This window comes from Moschus berezovskii, chromosome 4, assembly GCF_049115385.1.
Source record: "Moschus berezovskii isolate FMDL1 chromosome 4, NW_MosBer_1.0, whole genome shotgun sequence".
In the NCBI taxonomy this organism is placed as follows: Eukaryota; Metazoa; Chordata; class Mammalia; order Artiodactyla; family Moschidae; genus Moschus; species Moschus berezovskii.
In genome coordinates, this window is record NC_142463.1 from 115,131,444 (window position 1) to 115,150,527 (window position 19,084).

Below are 19,084 nucleotides of genomic sequence, written 5' to 3' on the forward strand. Positions count from 1 at the left end.
TTCAAAGGTTACAATGTAACAAACTGACCTGACAGTGCTGAGACTAACAAAAACATGGTGAACACAATAGGCAAGCAAGGCCAAGTAGAATGCCTAGGAAAGATGGTGGAAGAGTGTGACCTTTGTTATATCTTGGGCCCTCACCAACTGATAGGAAAGATCTCCATCCCCTGTGTTAGAATGGGCTCCATCTCTGGTTCAAAGGTTTCATTTCTACTGTCTCCAGTATTTTCTTGAGGCTAAGTTAATTTTGTTTGGACATTAAAATAACTTTTTGTAAAATTGGGATTTTAAATGGTTTTCAATGTGTTTAAGATATGGTCTTTTTCTGTTTTGGGGTGGATGCTAATTTTGTATTTTATTATTATCATCATTTTGCTCTGATTTAGATGCATCTTGTCAGCTTTCTGGTAAGAAAAGGAACCTGACCCTAACTTGCTCCCTCACCATTCCGGAAGTGAAAATTGGTTAAAAAAAAAAGCCCTATCCGTAATTATTATTCTCTGGGAAAATTTGTTCAATCTGCTAGGATTGTACCTAGCATAATTCTACCAAAGCTTAAACCAGCCCAGACATTTTCAACTTGTTGACAGGAAGACTAGACAATGTTGTCAATTCCAGCGACTTTGCTGACTGTATGCTGTGAGCACTGGTCCTGTCACCTGATCAGAAAAGAGTTACCATTCATCATTGATTGTTTTGTGGCTGTTGGCATGCCTGTTTCCTAACCCAGTTAGACTGGAGCTCCATGAGGGTGTGGAGCTGGTCTTGTTTCATCCTTAAATCCCCTCTCCCCCACCTCAGCCCTTAGCCTATTAGAGGAGACCTGCCTGCCTCTCCATACCCATTCATCACAGGGTGGCAGAGCGTGGCCTCGTAGTCCCTTGAATTCATGGCACTTGTTCACTTATCAATGGCTTTCTTCTTATCTTCTGTCTGGCTAGAAAGTCCTTTTTCTCCCTTCCCTGGGAACTCACTGGTAGTCACAGGTCAAAATCCTGGTTACCTCTTCCCTCCAGGACACCATTGCTGACAGCTCCCACCACGTCCTCACCTTCACCCGCAGCCCTTGTCACACCTCACTGTAATTACATCTAACACACCCCACAAAGAGTTCCAAGGGCAGAGAGTATATTTTTCCGCCTCTCCAGTGAAAGCCCAGTGCCTGACACTTCGGTGCTTAAATGTTCTCCTCCTCCCCTCAGTTTGCTTTTCACCTGTTTCAACAGAGCAAACTTTGCAAAAAGTGTTGCCAGGTGCTTATTATCCTGGTTTTCTGTAGAGGAAGAGGCCCGAGTCTTTCTGAGCTTGTATTCCACCTTCTTGAAAGTCTGAATGTTCCACATCCAGGTGCTCTGGGCTGGTTGGGGACCTCAGCCTTTCTCTGTTCAGACTGGGTGTGAGAGGCACTCCCCTATATTTTAGGGAGGGCCATCAGCGGACTGTACAGTGACCATTCGTTCCCTTATTGATCTCCTGTGCCAGACTGTGAAATTCACAAGAAAAGACCTGCCCTCCTGTATGCAAGATGGCCGATGGCCTTTTCCATTCAGTTTCCAGAAAGGTATTAAAGAAATTAGAGGAGTTGGGGGCTTCAGGTTTGGTCCTAGATCTTCATGCCTTTTTGGAGGCGGAACTGCTCAGCCCTAGGTGAGGCACAGAGAGCCAGCCTCAGGCCGGGGACTGCCTTCCAGTGGGACAAGGACTCAGGCCCTCAGGGAATAGAGTGGATCCGTTGCTAGTCTTAGGAACTTTTGGGGGAGTGGACTTAGAAACTAAACTTTCCTTTTTTCTTTTTCTTCTCCCAACCTCACCACCTCCTACCCAAGCCCTACAGGGCTCCATCTCCTGCCTAATAATCGAGACAGGAAGCCCCCGCTTACCTCCTGGCTCTGCTTCCTTTCCATCCCTGGAAGCCCTGGCTCTTGGTTTCCTCCACGCCCCTTGCCGGAGGCTTCCTCTTGGGGTGTCCCAGTGCCTGGTCCAAGTGCACTGTTGAGGCGTGTAAGATCCACTTCCCCAACCAGGGATGGAGCCCAGGCCCCCTGCATTGGGAGCACGAAGTCTTAGCCACCGAACCACCAGGGAAGTCCCCTGTGTCCTGTTTTCCCTGAAGCCATTCTTGGTCCCGAGTGAGTCCCTCTGCCCCTCCACAGTCTCAGTGTTCTTTTTCTTGGGACATACTTTGGAGGTCAGTATCCTTCTCCTCACTAAGCGGGGAAAGCGAAATGCAGAGCGGTGTCTGGCCTGGCTTCTGCCACACAGCCCTGTCGTTCCCCCTCAGGCCCTGCCCTAAAATTCACGAACCCATCCCACCCCTGTTGGAGCCAAGGCGTTCCCTTAGCCTTGGAGCACCAGTCAGCTGTACCTGTGCCTGCTCTCTTCAAAGGGTGCGTTTCTAGTCGAAATGGACGGTGCCTCCGTGGACCTCTGCTCTACCACATGTCCCAAGCCAGAGGCCAGTGGCAGAGCACAGCCCAGATCTCCTGGGATCCCACCCAGGGCTTTCCCTACAGTATCAGGGGACTTTCAGGGATCCAATACGTTGTTTTCTTCCTTCGTGTGCCGTTTCTCAAGGACTCTCTGTTCCTTATCAGTTCCTGGGACACAGGAACGAGCAGAGCTGCACGCAGTTCTCAGGACTGAGATCGTGGGAAAGAGCACCTGCTTGGATTCCCTTCAGTGACTCCCTTCAGTGACCTTTTACTTAAAGGACTATCCGTTTTTTTGCAACTGGTGGAATTTCATTCTTTTTAATGGGTGAGTCATCATTTTGTTGAAGATATATAAGCATGCGTTTCTGCAAATGAAGTACCCTTGTTTCACTCGAGACTTGGTCCCCTGCGTCCTTCTCGTCGACTCCAGTCTCCAGGTCCCAGTCTACGAAGACCGTGACACTACAGTACCCCAGACCACCCTCCGCCAGGTCACCCACTCCCTCAGCACGTCTTGTGGCATGAGTGGCTTTCAGTTCCCTTCCCATTTCAGCCCCCACTCCGTACCCTGCCACGACAGCTACACTGAGTAGCATTCACAAGATCTGCTTTGGGGAGGACGGCCAAGACTTAAGCAGAGGGTGAGGAGTTCATACTGATCACTGGGCTTGGGAAAGAGCAAGAATATGAAATTAAAGGTCTTTGCCAGAAGAGCAGGGGGAGGGGGAGGGTAATATATGTGCAGGGGGCAGGCATTAACCCAGGACAACGGTCCAGAGAGATGGTGTGAGACATGGAAATCTATGGATAAGCAATAGACAGGACTCTAATACCAATTACAAACAGAGGTCAAGAGTCTCGACCTGTGCCGTTTTTTAAAACATTTATTTTTATTTTATTGAATTATTTGGTTGCACCAGGTCTTAGATGAGATCTTTGATCTTCATTGAAGAATGCCGGATCTTTCGACGAAGCTTGCAAATTCTTAGTTGCAGCATGTGGCATCTGAGTTCCCTGACCAGGGATCAAACCTGGGCCCCCTGCACTGGGAACACGGAGTCTTAGCCACTGGATCACCATGGAAGTATCCAGACCTACGCTATTAATCCAACTGAGTTGCCATCTCTGTGGGGCAGGCACCAGAGGCCCAGAGAAACTGGCATCAGGGAGAGAATGGAAAGGTCGCCAGGCTCAACCGAGAGCAGAGGAGGACCGCACTGGGGTGCTTCACGCTCCCTGTGCAGGGCAGTCGGCAGGTTAACGTCGGGTGAGCTAGTGAACGCTTAGTGACCTCATCAGCCAGGGTGTAAGGAGGGCATGAAAGCAGAAGAACTGGCAGGAATAATGGGAATAACACCGTTCTCATGCAGAGTTCTTGGTGCCTGAAATTTCCCATTCAGGAGTCACACTTTCATTTAGATTAAAAAGAATCTCTCACTCTTCTTATTGAAGTGTAAATGTTATGTGTGTTGGTGGGGAATGGGTTAGGCGTGAATAATAACATACCAACCCTGCATGGTGAGGAGGTCTTTTAGACTCACTTTCTTTTCCAAAGGCAGTTGTGGAAAGCATGTGGCATGGAGGGGGGTGGCACCTAGAAGGGAAGGAAAGGCAGGAAAGCAAGTTTTGCCAAAGACACCCAGTGAAAGACTAAACAGCTCCTCCAGAGTGGGGTCACCCAGTTTGACTTTATGGCCAGACAATCTTCCCTCTGGGAGCATGGCTCTTGAGGTGCCCACCCGTTGATTCCCTGGGAAGAGATGAGCCTGGGGAGGAGGAAGGTTTCCTGGGGCTGAGAGGAAACAGTGCTCACGACAGGGGCCCCCGGGGCCGTCAGTTCAGGCTGGGGCCAGGCTGCCCCTTCTTTCTCAACCTCATTCTGTTTCTCTTGAGCTTTCTCATTCTCGGCGCTTTGCCTCTTGTCTGGACTCGGAGGAACCAGAAGCCCACAGCCAGAGTTCCAAAAAGCAAGAGGATGAGCAATCCCTTGGCCAGAAGACAGAAGGAAGTGGAGGCTTTCTCCAAAGGGTAGCCAGGATCTGGGACAAAGAAGGCAAGGAGAGAGGGGATTACCAGAGGGAAGGTCTGGATTTAGGGGAAGACACCCGTCCCAAATTCCACAGAGGAGGTCTCAAGTTCACTGTCAGTTGATTTTCCTTGGCAAGTATCTCAGGGATGTATATTCCATTCACAGAATCTCAGAGGTTGTGATCTGGGGAGTAATCTCAACCTAGAAGGGACCTTCCCAGCTTCCAAGCTGGGAGCACAAGGAAAAGGGAGGCCCCTCCCCAATCGAGGGGTCAAGGCTCTAAGGGAGGGGTTAGGGTCTGGATTCCACATTCTCTCCTGAGGAGAAGGGTATGGTAACCCTGAAACCCTGCAGTGGCTCAGGGGCTGTTTCTGGGACCCTGGTACCTGCACAGAAGGACCCAGCTTGGATGGGACGGGAAGTGATGTTGCTGACAGGGTTGCTGGCCCTGCAGCTGTAAGAGACAGCCTTGTCCCCAGGCCTCCAGAATGCTCTGAGGGTGGAGCCTTCATGGGCTGTTTCAGCGCCGTCTTCCCAGGAGATCCAGGTGTAGGTCACGTCCAGGCCCGCATTCTCTACAGAGCATATCAGGGACATATTACAGGCACCTTCTTCCCCAGGGATCCCAAAGTTCACTGTCATGTAAGGCTGTGACAGGCGTCCTAGATGAAAGAGAAACACAAAGATCCTCTAAGTAATCAGGGATTGGGTCTGTTTTCCTGAATTCTTTGACACTGGGGTACTGATGCTGCCCACTGAGACCTGCTTCACCTAAACAAGGAAGGAGTCAAACTAACAGCACCCAGCCACCATCCAACTTGTGGTTCCCACGGCAGCTGCCAAGATGACGGAGCTGTGTTGGCATCTTCGACCTCCCCTTCACGCCTTGCCTTCTCTTACCTTTGCACCCCACCTTCCTCCAAACTCTGTCCTGCCTCTTTGATCCTAGAAAATATTATCACCCTGAGGGCACCTGAGGGCACTTATAGTTTAATCAGTGTATGCACGATTCAAGGTAGAATATCAGTCAATGTCACAAGCATTAAGAGCAAATGTGGGTTCAAGTAGAGAGGAGACCCTGATTCATTTCAGTTCAGTTCAGTCGCTCAGTTGTGTCTGACTCTTCGCGACCCCATGAATTGCAGCACGCCAGGCCTCCCTGTCCATCACCAACTCCCGGAGTTCACTCAAACTCACGTCCATCGAGTCGGTCATGCTATCCAGCCATCTCATTCTCTGTCGTCCCCTTCTCCTCCTGCCCCCAATCCCTCCCAGCATCAGAGTCTTTTCCAGTGAGTCAACTCTTCCCTTGAGGTGGCCAAAGTATTGGAGTTTCAGCTTTAGCATCAGTCCTTCCAATGAGCATCTTTTTTTGGGTGTTAGTTCTAAAAGGTCTTGTAGGTCTTCACAGAACCGTTCAACTTCGGCTTCTTCAGCGTTACTGGGTGGGGTATAGGCTTGGATTACTGTAATATTGAATGGTTTGCCTTGGAAACGAACAGAGATCATTCTGTCGTTTTTGAGATTGCATCCAAGTACTGCATTTCGGACTCTTGTTGACCATTATAGGGGACTGGAATGCAAAAGTAGGAAGTCAAGAAACACCTGGAGTGACAGGCAAATTTGGCCTTGGAACATGGAATGAAGCAGGGCAAAGGCTAATAGAGTTTTGCCAAGAGAACACACTGGTCATAGCAAACACCCTCTTCCAACAACACAAGAGAAGACTCTGCACACGGACATCACCAGATGGTCAACACCGAAATCAGATTGATTATATTCTTTGCAGCCAAAGATGGAGATGCTCTATACAGTTAGCAAAAACAAGACCAGGAGCTGACTGTGGCTCAGATCATGAACTCCTTATTGCCAAATACAGACTTAAATTGAAGAAAGTAGGGAAAACCACTAGACCATTCAGATACGGCCTAAATCAAATCCCTTATGATTATACAGTGGAAGTGAGAAATAGATTTAAGGGACTAGATCTGATAGACAATGTGCCTGATGAACTCTGGACAGAGGTTCGTGACATTGTACAGGGACCACGACCTTCCCCATGGAAAAGAAATGCAAAAAAGCAAAATGGCTGTCTGAGGAGGCCTTACAAATAGCTGTGAAAAGAAGAGAAGCGAAAAGCAAAGGAGAAAAGGAAAGACATACCCATTTGAATGCAGAGTTCCAAAGAATAGCAAGGAGAGATAAGAAAGCCTTCCTCAGCGATCAATGCAAAGAAATAGAGGAAAACAACAGAATAGGAAAAACAAGAGATCTCTTCAAGAAAACTAGAGATACCATGGGAACATTTCATGCAAAGATGGGCTTGATAAAGGACAGAAATGGTATGGACCTAACAGAAGCAGAAGATATTAAGAAGAGGTGGCAAGAATACACAGAAGAACTGGACAAAAAAGATCTTCATGACCAAGATAATCACGATGGCGTGATCACGCACCTATAGCCAGACATCTTGGAATGTGAAGTCAAGTGGGCCTTAGGAAGCATCGCTACGAACAAAGCTAGTGGAGGTGATGGAATTCCAGTTGAGCTATTTCAAATCCTGAAAGATGATGCTGTGAAAGTGCTTCACACAATATGCCAGCAAATTTGGAAAACTTAGCAGTGGCCACAGGACTGGAAAAGGTCAGTTTTCATTCCAACCCCAAAGAAAAGGAATGCCAAAGAATGCTCAAACTACTGCACAATTGCACTCATCTCACATGCTAGTAAAGTCATGCTCAAAATTCTCCAAGCCAGGCTTCAGCAATATGTGAACCGTGAACTCCCAGATGTTCAAGCAGGTTTTAGAAAAGGCAGAGGAACCAGAGATCAAATTGCCAACATCCGCTGGATCATGGAGAAAGAGAGTTCCAGAAAAACATCTATTTCTGCTTCATTGACTATGCCAAAGCCTTTGACTGTGTGGATCACAATAAACTGTGGAACATTCTGAAAGAGATGGGAATACCAGACCACCGGAACTGCCTCTTGAGAAACCTGTATGCAGGTCAGGAGGCAATAGTTAGAACTGGACATGGAACAACAGACTGGTTCCAAATAGGAAAAGGAGTACGTCAAGGTTGTATATTGTCACCCTGCTTATTTAACTTATATGCAGAGTACATCATGAGGAACACTGGGCTGGAAGAAGCACAAGCTGGAATCAAGATTGCAGGGAGAAATATCAATAACCTCAGATATGCAGATGACACCACCCTTATGGCAGAAAGTGAAGAGGAACTAAAAAACCTCTTGATGAAAGTGAAAGAAGAGAGTGAAAAAGTTGGCTTGAAGCTCAACATTCAGAAAACAAAGATCATGGTATCTGGTCCTATCACTTCATGGGAAATAGATGGACAAACAGTGGGAACAGTGTCAGACTTTATTTTTTTGGGCTCCAAAATCACTGCGGATGCTGACTGCAGCCATGAAATTAAAAGACGCTTACTCCTTGGAAGGAAAGTTATGACCAGCCTAGACAGCGTATTAAAAAGCAGAGACATTACTTTGCTGACCAAGGTCCGTCTAGTCAAGGCTATGGTTTTTCCCGTGGTCATGTATGGATGTGAGAGTTGGACTGTGAAGAAAGCTGATCGCCGAAGAATTGATGCTTTTGAACTGTGGTGCTGGAGAAGACTGTTGAGAGTCCCTTGGATTGCAAGGAGATCCAACCAGTCCATTCTAAAGGAGATCAATCCTGGGTGTTCATTGGAAGGACTGATGCTAAAGCTGAAACTCCAATACTTTGTCCACCTCATGCGAAGAGGTGACTCACTGGAAAAGACTCTGATGCTGGGAAAGATTGAAGGCAGGAGGAGAACGGGATGACAGAGGATGAGATGGCTGGATGGCATCACCGACTCGATGGACGTGAGTTTGAGTGAACTCCGGGAGTTGGTGATGGACAGGGAGGCCTGGCGTGCTGTGATTCATGGGGTCCCAAAGAGTTGGACACGACTGAGTGACTGAACTGAACTGAACTTCCAATGAACACCCAGGACTGACCTCCTTTGGAATGGACTGGTTGGATCTCCTTGCAGTCCAAGGGACTCTCAACAGTCTTCTCCAACACCACAGTTCAAAAGCATTAATTCTTCGGCGATAACTTTCTTCACATCCAACTCTCACATCCATACATGACCACGAGAAAAACCATAGCCTTGACTAGACGGACCTTTGTTGGCAAAGTAATGTCTCTGCTTTTTAATATGCTATCTAGGTTGGTCATAACTTTCCTTCCAAGGAGTAAGCGTCTTTTAATTTCATGGCTGCAATCACCATCTGCAGTGATTTTGGAGCCCCAAAAAATAAAGTCTGACACTGTTTCCACTGTTTCCCCATCTATTTCCCATGAAGTGATGGGACCAGATGCCATGATCTTTGTTTTCTGAATGTTGAGCTTCAAGCCAACTTTTTCACTCTCCTCTTTCACTTTCATCAAGAAGCTTTTGAGGTCCTCTTCACTTTCTGCCATAAGGGTGGTGTCATCTGCATATCTGAGTACCAAGTAAGACGGTGGGTATTGCGAGAGGGCATCAGACGGCAGACACACTGAAATCATAACCACAGAAAACTAGTCAATCTGATCACACGGACCACAGCTTTGTCTAACTCAATGAAACTAAGCCATACTGTATGGGGCCACCCAAGACAGGTGGGTCATGGTGTAGAGGTCTGACAGATGTGGTCCACTGGAGAAGGGAATGGCAAACCACTTCAGTGTTCTTGCCTTGAGAACCCCATGAACAGTATGAAAAGGCAAAATGACAGCACACTGAAAGAGGAACTCCCCAGGTCAGTAGGTGCCCAATATGCTAGAGGAGATCAGTGGAGAAATAACTCCAGAAAGAATGAAGGGATGGAGCCAAAGCAAAAACAGTACCCAGTTGTGGATGTGACTGGTGATAGAAGGAAGGTCCAATGCTGTAAAGGGCAATATTGCATAGGAACCTGGAATGTTAGGTCCATGAATCAAGGCAAATTGGAAGTGGTCAAACAGGAGATGGGAAGAGTGAATATAGACATTCTAGGAATCAGTGTACTAAAATGGACTGGAATGGCTGAATTTAACTCAGACCCTGATTAGTAGCCCTCAAATCAAACAGGAGGATAAAAGGCTTAGGAATGGAGGTGGCAGGACTTCCCTGGTTGTCCGGTGGTTAAGAATTCACCTTCCAATGCTGGGGACTTGAGTTTGGTCCCTGATTAGGGAACTAAGATCCCACATGTCGCGTGGCAACTAAGCCAGGGCACCACAGCTACTAAGCCCATGTTCCAGAGCCCCTGTTCTGCAACAAGAGAAACAGCCGCTCACCACCATGAAGACCCAGTGCAGCCAATAAAAAAAAAATATATGGAGGTGGCATTCATGCCCAGGATGCACAATCTCATAGGAACAGAAAGGCTTCCTAAGACATCTGTAGGCAAAGCCCCTGACCCCTTTCACAACACATCCACAGACACTGCTCAGAGCTCAGAGCTCAGAGCTCAGAGCCCAGGGCCTTGCTACTCCAGGCCACTTTGCCTGCATCTGAGTACTGAGGTCAGACACACTGGAGACAGAATGCTTTCCAGTCCCAGGCCCTCAAGCCGTAACCCCGAGTCCTAAGAGCCTTGGTCCTTTGTGTAGGAATCTCAGGAGAGTCAGAAAAGGCAGCGCTATGGTTCCCAGTAAACTCACGATAGATGCGTAGATTGTACTGCTGCATGGTGGAGACCTGGGACGTCCTCAGGTTGACTTGAGCTTGGTAAGATCCTGAGTCCTCCCAGCTCAGATTTTGGATGTGGAGGGAGTAGGTGGGCTCCAGGAAGTTTACTCGGCCCTCATAGCGAGGGTCGGTCACCATGATGGTAGCCGGATGTCCCTCTGTCTCTGGCACCACAGTGGCAAGCCTTATGTGGGAGGACCAGATGATGTTCTCAACCTCCTCATCAAATGGCATTTCCAGGGGGAGGCTGATGGACTCGTGAAGGATCCCAACAACTTCCTCAGGATCCGCACCATCTCCAGAGTACCCTTCAGCTGCAGATAAAGAAAGAAAAGATTAGGACTTCCCTGGTGGTCCAGCAGTTAAGGACCTGCCTTGCAGTGCGGGGGATGCAGGTTCAATCTCTGATTGGGGAACTGAGATCCCACATGCTGGGGAACAACTAAGCCTGAGCACCACAAAAACTGAGCCCAATCGCCACAATGAGAGAATTCGTGCTCCCCAACGAAAGGTCTGCATGACTCGTATTGAAGATCCCGTGTGCTGCAGCTAAGACTCCATACTGCCAAGTAAGTAAGTGAATAAACAAAACTTCACAGGGATGGAGACAGCCCAGGGGGTGTCTCTGGGCTGCTGAGACTGGCGGTGGGGCCGCGGTCTCAGTCTCGGCTGAGTAGTTTCTGTGACCCACACTCGATCTCATCCTCCAGTGGCCTCTTCTCTGCACCTGACTCGAGCACCTACCAGGGTTTGGTTTCCATCTGTACCTCACCCTCCAAATTTCCCTCCTCCATTTGCTGCCTTTGGGGTTGCTCCCCTTCCATATCCACAGGTTTCCTCATCTCTTTCTCCTGCACTAAAGTCACACCCTAGTCCCTTTTCTCCAGAAGAGCTGAAGGACTCAGTCCCAAAGGCGGCAACTTGCGAGCCCAGGGCCCAGCAGAACGGGAGCAGAGAGGAAATGAGATACTCCTGTTCTGGAGCTGGCAGTCTGTCTCACCTTCCTGGGACAGCAAGAGGAAGAGCAGCCACGGAAGTGCTGCCATGTCAGTAGCCTGTGTCCTGAGAGGCGTGACCTGGTCAGCCCTGAAGCCTGTAAGGAAGACAAGCTGACAGGATGCTGCTAGAGACGGAGTGACAGTCCTGGGGAGAGGGAAGTGAGGCTCACCCAGCTAGCTGCCCTCTAACTTCCTCCATCTCGCTAAGCCCCTCCCTGTCCATCTTGGGAAGACATCTCTCTTGAGCCTGATTGGCAAGATGGTTTACCCACTGTCTCATGTTTCCTGTCCATAGTACTCAGTTGAAATCCCCCTTCCTAAATGAACCCTTCCTACCCCACTGTCTCATGTTTCCTGTCTATAGTACTCAACTGAAATCCCACTTCCTAAATGAACCCTTCCTAGATCCCTGCCCCCTGTATTCCCAGGCTTCCCAGACATACCACCTTCCCCAAGCTCTTCAAGCACTTTCTATCCAACCCTGTCATTTGGCTCCCAGGATGCTCTGCCTCAGATCTCCCTTGGCAGTTCCTATGTTGCTGTGATCATTCGATCTTATAAACATCTTTATCTCCCCAGGCAGACTCCATATTTTGGGACATCTCTCTATGTCCTACTGATGCTGGTTCCCATGCGAGACACATTTAGCACCCAACTGATATTTTTGGCATGTATGAATGAAGGAAGTCTTTCTATTTCAAGTTAGCTAGGTTCCCATTTGAGAGACTATTCATAGGAAGAGAGATTTTGACTCCTTCCCCCGACCCCCAGTTCCATGGGGTTGCAAAGGGTTAAACACGACTGGGTGACTAACACTCAGTTTAGACCAGAAAGCCTATCTATGTTGTCAATATTATCAAAAAATATTAAATCATTCTGTGAGAATATGAAATGAACTAAAGCTCTAGGAAATCTGACGATCAGAGCTGTTCAGGACACAATTGGTAGCCTTTGAAGGTAATTTCTGTCCCTCGTATTCAAACTCAGATTGGACAATCTTGGATTGCTGGATGTTCTACAACATGTCTGACATCCATGGTTGCTCAGATAGGATAATCTTTAAGTTTCTTCTAGTACTCAATTCTGTGAGTCCTGCTGTAATCAGGAGCAAGAGTGATGCCCTCAAGATGAAGGGCACAATTAGAGGCATATATGTGCCAACATCCCATACCTTACATTATCAGATTTGACACTCAGTTAGGTATTTATTGAGTAGCTTCTATGGCCCTGGCACTGCCCTAAGTGCTGGGTGATTAGCAGTGACCAAGAATTTTAGATCATGGCTTTATGGATAGCAGAGGCCAACAACTGACCACAGCCAAGTAACTGAAAGTTTGATGAGTCTTACCAAAGGGAAATTGAGGGGACCTGTGACAAAGGGATTTAGCAAGGTTGAAGTCAGGAGGGTTGGGGAAAAGCTTTCGAGGCGAAATTATATTTAAGCTAAGACCTCAAGGATGAGTAAGATCTGCTAAGGGAAGACAAGAATGAAGTAGACAGTTCTTAAAGTTCAATTTATATAATTATCAAATCTTGGGGGTTGGGGTGTTTTGAAAAGGTAGATCAGGTCTCAGTCTGAATATGAAAACGTTTTTAACATAATCTCACTTAAGAATAGTAGTAAAGCAAAGAAGAAAAAAATTCAGTTGGAAAGATGAGTATATGAGTTAGGTTCTCTGAGAAGCGGATGATGGAGTTAGGAGTAAAAGAGGTTTAATCTGTGTAGGCGAGGGAGGGTGAGGGGAACACAAAAGATACAAGTGGAAGGAAGCAGAAATGAGCAAGGAGAGCCTGGGACCGTGATGCTGAGCAGACAGTCTCACTGACTCGGCAGTGCGCCCTGGAGGGGAGCTCCCGCGTCCTCACTGTGCACACCCATTGGCTGGGGCCACCCAGGAAGTGCATGGGCCTCTCGTGGGTCCTGCAAGTGCTGCAGCTGGAGGCTGCCAGCTAACTGCACCCCTTGAAGCCACAGCGAGTTCCCTCTTCAAAGGAGATTCAGGGGCACCTTCATGGCCACTGCAGTGAATATGCTGATCAGACAAAAGGTGACTATGGGCAGAGTGATTAAACCTGTCTCCATAAATGGTACATTATACTTATTGAGAAGAGAGAAATAATTTCCATCACTTCCTCCCGCCCCCAGCCCACCCTCACTAAGCCCTCCAAGTTCAGTGTGGAGAAAGCCTTTCTCCAAATATGATTTTCAAGTGCTCCAGAAGTCTGATTTTTCATTCTGGCTCATGGATTGCGACCCAAATACAGCTCCATTTCCATCTCTCACTGCCTCTTCAGTCTTACTCAGTGGGGTGGTCTTCCCCTGTGACAGATGAGAACCTCGGCTTTGGTTTTCTGCCCTCAGTTCAGAAGTGAGAACTTCTTTCCCATGTAATATACAAAATTCCAAACCTACATAGAATTGAGCAGTCTCCCCTTGCCCTGGCTTATGTCTGTTTCATGCTGAAAGCTTACACAGGAGAGTGGGAGAAACCCTGCTCTCTGCTCAGTTTCCCCCTCTCTTTGCTCTCCTCAACTTGTCCCCTCCATTCATGTTCCCCATCTCCAGGAGGGTGGGCAGGGAGGGGAGGGTGGGCAGGAATCGTTCTCACCGGCTGAGTGTCTTTGGCTTTGTGGGTCTGGCAGATGGTTAAGAAGGACTCCATTGAGGAGCAGTTTTGTGGGTTTCTACACACTTCTGCTGGTTCCTTCTCTCTATTCTTGACCCAGGAAGGATGTGTCTCTATTCTGAGTCATCCTTTGAAGGTCTTTCCACAGCCCCTGGACATCTGGTTGTGCATCTCATCTCCACCCATAGCCCCTTCAACTGTCCCCACTGTATGGCACTCAGGCCGACCAAGCAGCGGGCTGTGTCTCATAGGTGGTCCTCAGTTGCCCACCAAAACGTGCCTAGCCCTGACAGATTCTGAGATCTACAGCACAGAACCACCCTCCTGGCTGCCTCGTGGGAGTCCCATCTCACTCCACAGTCGGTTTTAATTCTCCAAAGCCTGACTGAAGCTCCGGTCCCCTTGGACTCTCACCTGCAGGCACGCTTGTCAAAGCTCTCGGTGTCCTTTCCCTGAAGATCCCTCCTTTGGCTAGTGGTCAGACATAACATCGTCTGTCCTTTGGGGGATAAGCTGGGCTGTGTGCATGCTCAGTCACTCAGTCGTGTCTGACTCTTTGCAACCCGTGGACTGTGAGCCACCAGGTTCCTCTGTCCATGAGATTATCCCAGCAAGAATACTGGAGTGAATTGCCATTTCCTCCTCCAGAGGATCTTTCCCACCCAGGGATCAAACCCACGTCTCCAGCAGTTCCTACACTGGCAGGCAGATTCTTTACTACTGAGCCGTCGGAGAAGCCCGTGAGATGGGGAATGACAATGAAAAGTTATTTCTAAAGAAATCTCTTTCTGGCACTCCCTGGCGGTCCAGTAATTAGGACTCTGCACTTCCAACGCAGAGGGCAGAGGTTCCATCCCTGGTTGGGGATCTAAGATCCCACAAGCCTTGTGGTGCAGCAATAATAATAATAAAATAGAAAAAAAGGAAACCTCTTTCTGAGCTCCCTCTCTCCATGGATGAGGGAGTTTCTGAGGGCGGTGACCCAGAAACTTCTCCTTCATTCTGGCTGTAAATTTCACAGAGGGAAGTCCCCCCATGTTGCCTTTCATCTCTCCATTCCTGTCCCAGGGACACCTCAGTGAACCACGGCAGAGAGAATTCCAGCTAACACAGAGGATCCCCTTACTGCAGTCTTTGACCCAGCTGATTTCTGCAGCACAGTGGTGGACAGTTCCAGGACTATGCCCTCCACCCTGAAGTCTGTACCTTTGCTTTTCTGTTTCAGGGTTTTCTCTGCAGCAGTAGAATTGCATCAGCCCAGGTGCAATGCAGCCAAGAAGTGCAGGGGAGTGCACAGACCCCAGAGGTAACCCCTGGAGTCAGTGGAACACTCAGTTGACGAGTAAATGCCCCAGCCTCCTCACCCTTCCATGGGATAATCCTGAGGCTTGTTCTTCAGGGTTTTTCAGCCCACAGCAATAACCAACCATGAACACAAACTTTATGGGCTTTTCTCCCTTCCCCATCTCATGTTCCTGATTCTTCCACTCCCAAGTTCTTGCCAAAGATCCCGTTTTGGTTGAACCTAGGTTGTTATACTCTTATATATGATAACGTAGTTGAGCCAGTTAAACTTAAATGCCCTGTCTCCTCTGCCTGGGTCTTTAGAGGAAATAAGCTAATGAGAAATAAGCCTCCCATCCCAATTCCCCTGATGTAACAGCCTTGGGAAAACATGGGCTGTTGAAAGGCTGATCCTGCTCTGATGACAGGACGGGGGATAATAAAGGGTCAAACCCCTGATCAGGCATTCTCTCATCAGATCTGGAAAGACTAGGACCCACACAGCAGAGCCATTAGCAGATGAATTTCCTCTCACAGCAAAGCACATTGAGACCTACACATGTCTTCCATTCCATCAAGGGAGCTGCCTGTGTGCTTGATACAATATTTACCTTTTAAAATTTGTTGTTGTTGCTGTTCAGTCACTAAGTCATGTCTGACTCTTTGCGACCCCATGAACTGCAGCACTCCAGGCTTCCCTGTCCTTCACTGTCTCCCAGAGTTTGCTCAGACTCATGTCCATTGAGTCAGCGATGGTTTTAAATGTCAGGGTTAAAAGAGTGATTATTCATTTGAAGGTGGCTGGAGAGAAGCACAACAGCCCGAAAATTGTTGAAGGATAGCCAGAGGAGCCACTGTGGCACAGAGGAGAAAGGAGTGTCCCTTATGAGGGACCAGCCTGGGCAGCATCCCTGGGGTGGGAGACAGCAGAGCACACGAGCATCCTGCCCAGGTGGGGCCAAGGGTGAGGTGGCAAAGAGCCAAGAAGGGGCTACGGAGGCACCCTGGAGACAGCTCCCCAGAGAACTTCGGAGACCACTCAAGAGCTTAGAAATCATATTCTCTCAAAAAGCTTACTTTGACAGGGAGGAGAAATAAGGGCTGGAGGTGAAACTTCCAGAGGGTAGAGGGAAAACTTCATTGCTATAGTTGACTTACAGTGTTGTGTTATTGTCTGCTGTACAGCAAAGTGATTCAGTTATGCTATACGTGCATTCTTTTTCATGTTCTCTTCCATTATGGTTTACCAAGGATATTGAATGTTTCCTGTGCTGTACAGTAGGACCTTGTTGTTTATGCTATTGACTTTTTTTTTTAATGGGAGAGATATGAATGTATTTAAATGCTGAGAAGAGAAGAAAGTGGGAAGTGGAGCTGCAGAAAAGAAAGGAGTTGGTCCATGGAGCTAGGCTGCCCCCACCGCCCCCAGAATATGACAGGGAACTGGGATTCAGAGCCCAGAGAAAAGAACCAGCCTTAGACTGCAAAATGGGCCTTCTTTACACTAAGAAAAGGTGATCAGAGACGCAGGTAGATTTGTCTGTGGCAAGGAGTGAAGGGGAGTCCTGTCTGGCGGTTTCAATTTTCTCTGTAAAGTGAAGGTGTCAGCTAAAAGAGATGCACCACGTGAGTGTTGAGAGTTAAGTTTTACTTGGACTAAAATGAGGGTTGAGGGTTTCCCAGTAGTAAAGAGCCTGCCTGCCCATGCAGAAGACATGAGAAGCAGGTTCAATCCCTGGGTCGGAAAGATCCCCTGGAGGAGGGCACAGCAACTCACTCCAGTATTCTTGCCTGGAGAATCCCATGGACAGAGGGGCCTGGCGGGTTACAATCCATAGGGTCGAAAAGAGTCACACAACTGAAGCAACTTAGCACACACGCATGAGGGCTGTAGCCCGGGAAACAGCACCCCAGAGAGCTCTGAGAAAGTCTCCAAAGAGGTAGTGGGGGAAGGTCAATATACAAGATTTGGTGAAGGGAGAGTTCAATGCAATCAAGCACTCATTTTACAAAAGGTTTTCTGCTAGTCACAAGAAGCTGGTGTCATCATGAAGGGATTTAATGATTTTCTACCTATGAGGAGATGCAAGGATTGGGATCATGAAATCAGTTCCTGAAAATATCTAAAGGCCTGTTCCACCAGTTTCCCTGGAGCACAAAGTGCCTCGTTCCCCACTGTGAACTCCGTTCAGGGAGTGTCAAACTTCAGCAGCTGCAGCAGCACAGGGGTCAGTCTCCGCAGAGATAAATGCCCTTGGCAAGCACCAGTTTTTGGCTGACAGAGGCCAAGTTATCTGCTGAAACTGAAGGTTGAAATGTCTGTGTCAATGGCAAGACAGTTTGAAATGGATGCAGTGACTCTATGTCCAGGTTTCTTGGGACAGCCCGAGTTTAAGTCTGCTATCCTGGGCTAATTATTAATCATGTCCGTTTTCACTCTTAGAAAGTATCCTGCTTTGTAGGGTAAATTATGTGATTACTCTAAAACAGGAGCAAAATCTTAAGAAAAGAATCATAGTGAAATAGCTAACCTTTAAGAGCTCAAGGCCACCCTTAGCTTTTCTAGTCACCAAGTTTCCCTAAAGATCTGGGGGAAAGTAGTGGGGTGGGAAAGTAGTGGGGGAAATGAGAACACATCTGGAACCAGGCTGCTTGTGTTGGAAACTTCATCTGCAGAATGGGATCCACACAACGTCTGCTTTGTGGGGCAGTTGTGACAATGAGGTGAGATGATGTCTGGAAAGCCCTCAGCACAGACCGGCACACAGCGAGAGCTCAAAGAGTGTGTGCTGTGGTTCTGACTAAAGGTTAAGTGTTGAGATGGTGGACTTGGGAATCGTGAAGAATTGCAGCCTCTTCGTACTGGCCCCGGGTCTGTGTCTGTTGAAGAGAATAATACAGAGAAAGTTTCTAACATAAGACACGTGAATAGGTTGATCTGAGACTGTTCCCCAGCAGCATAAATCAGGCCCTGGTCTGAGGATACAGAGGGCATTGCTGCTGGCAGGTTCAGCCCAGCTCAGTGTTTTCCATGCCACCTGCCTGCTCATTATGTACAGAGAGACGCAGCATGCTGGGCTGAGTCCCTTGAACACCCAAATCCCTGAGTGGTTCCTCCGTACACACACCCTTCCCTCAACTTGCCTTTTCAGCACCACGTGTCCGCCTTTCTTAAAATCAACTCCCTGCCATATGTTCTGCTTCCCCTCATGCTTATCATTCTCACTGTGTAGGTTTTGCATCTTCTGCATTAGAATCAAGCAGAGGGCTGTTTACAATGCGGATACCCTGGGCCCCCACTCCAGATCCAGGGACTCAGGATTGGGTCGGGAGGGAGTGATGGCTGCAAATCCGCCGGCTTTTCCAGGTCCTCAGGGGAGTCCGCTGCGTGCTACAGTCTGAGAGTGCCCCACGCTGCCTGCTCTTCTGCTTCACTGAAACGGAGAGGAAGCTCCCCAGCCAGAGCTGCCTTTGTCTCCAATTACAAAAGGTTTCTTTCCCCCTGAGTAGAGCCATGAAACGCTGCCCTCTGGGGCTGGGCTGCCTAGAACATGAGACAACTCTGGGGGCTTGGGACCTGTCCCCCTGGGAGTCTCCCTGGGAACTGGGAAGCTCTGTGTCCAGGACAGAAGAGGGAAGCGGGCCCAGGCCGGAGACGCCCATCCACATTTACTCCTCGACACGCGGGCATACTGATGCAGAACTTGCTTGAAAACAGGAAAGAAAAAAGTTCACAATCTACTAATCTTGTCCAACCTCTTGTTTAAAAAACAAAACAGAACGACTGACTGGTGGAGGAACTTCTGCGCGGCCACACAGTTGAAGCTGAAACCCAGGTCTCCTGGAGCCTTGGGGGCAGGACTTTACCTGACGAAATTAATTTTGGATGTAACTGAACTCTGTCTGCGATGTCCCAACACGGAAAACCCTCGGTGAATGTTAGTATTGCTGGTGTCATTATTAATTAGTATTTGTATTCATTTGTTATTGTTAACTTGTATTT

General features: G+C 48.3%; 1 protein-coding gene across 3 annotated transcripts in view; it reads right to left on the reverse strand.

Moving 5' to 3' along the window:
- Window positions 1-3,308: 3,308 nt before the first annotated feature.
- Window positions 3,309-19,084, reverse strand: part of SLAMF9 (SLAM family member 9) — a 33,102-nt gene continuing 17,326 nt past the window's right edge. The window contains exons 1-5 of one of the 3 annotated variants that reach the window (XM_055402497.2): window positions 11,173-11,306; window positions 10,145-10,486; window positions 4,851-5,126; window positions 4,249-4,474; window positions 3,309-4,029 (exon numbers count right to left, since the gene is read on the reverse strand). In XM_055402497.2, coding sequence (XP_055258472.2) covers window positions 4,269-4,474; window positions 4,851-5,126; window positions 10,145-10,486; window positions 11,173-11,218 — 870 coding nt within the window. In that variant the 5' untranslated portion in view covers window positions 11,219-11,306 and the 3' untranslated portion in view covers window positions 3,309-4,029; window positions 4,249-4,268. Of the gene's footprint in view, window positions 4,475-4,850; window positions 5,127-10,144; window positions 10,487-11,172; window positions 11,307-19,084 lie in introns of those variants that run through there. The other 2 variants (XM_055402494.2, XM_055402498.2) reach the window with 2 other exon arrangements.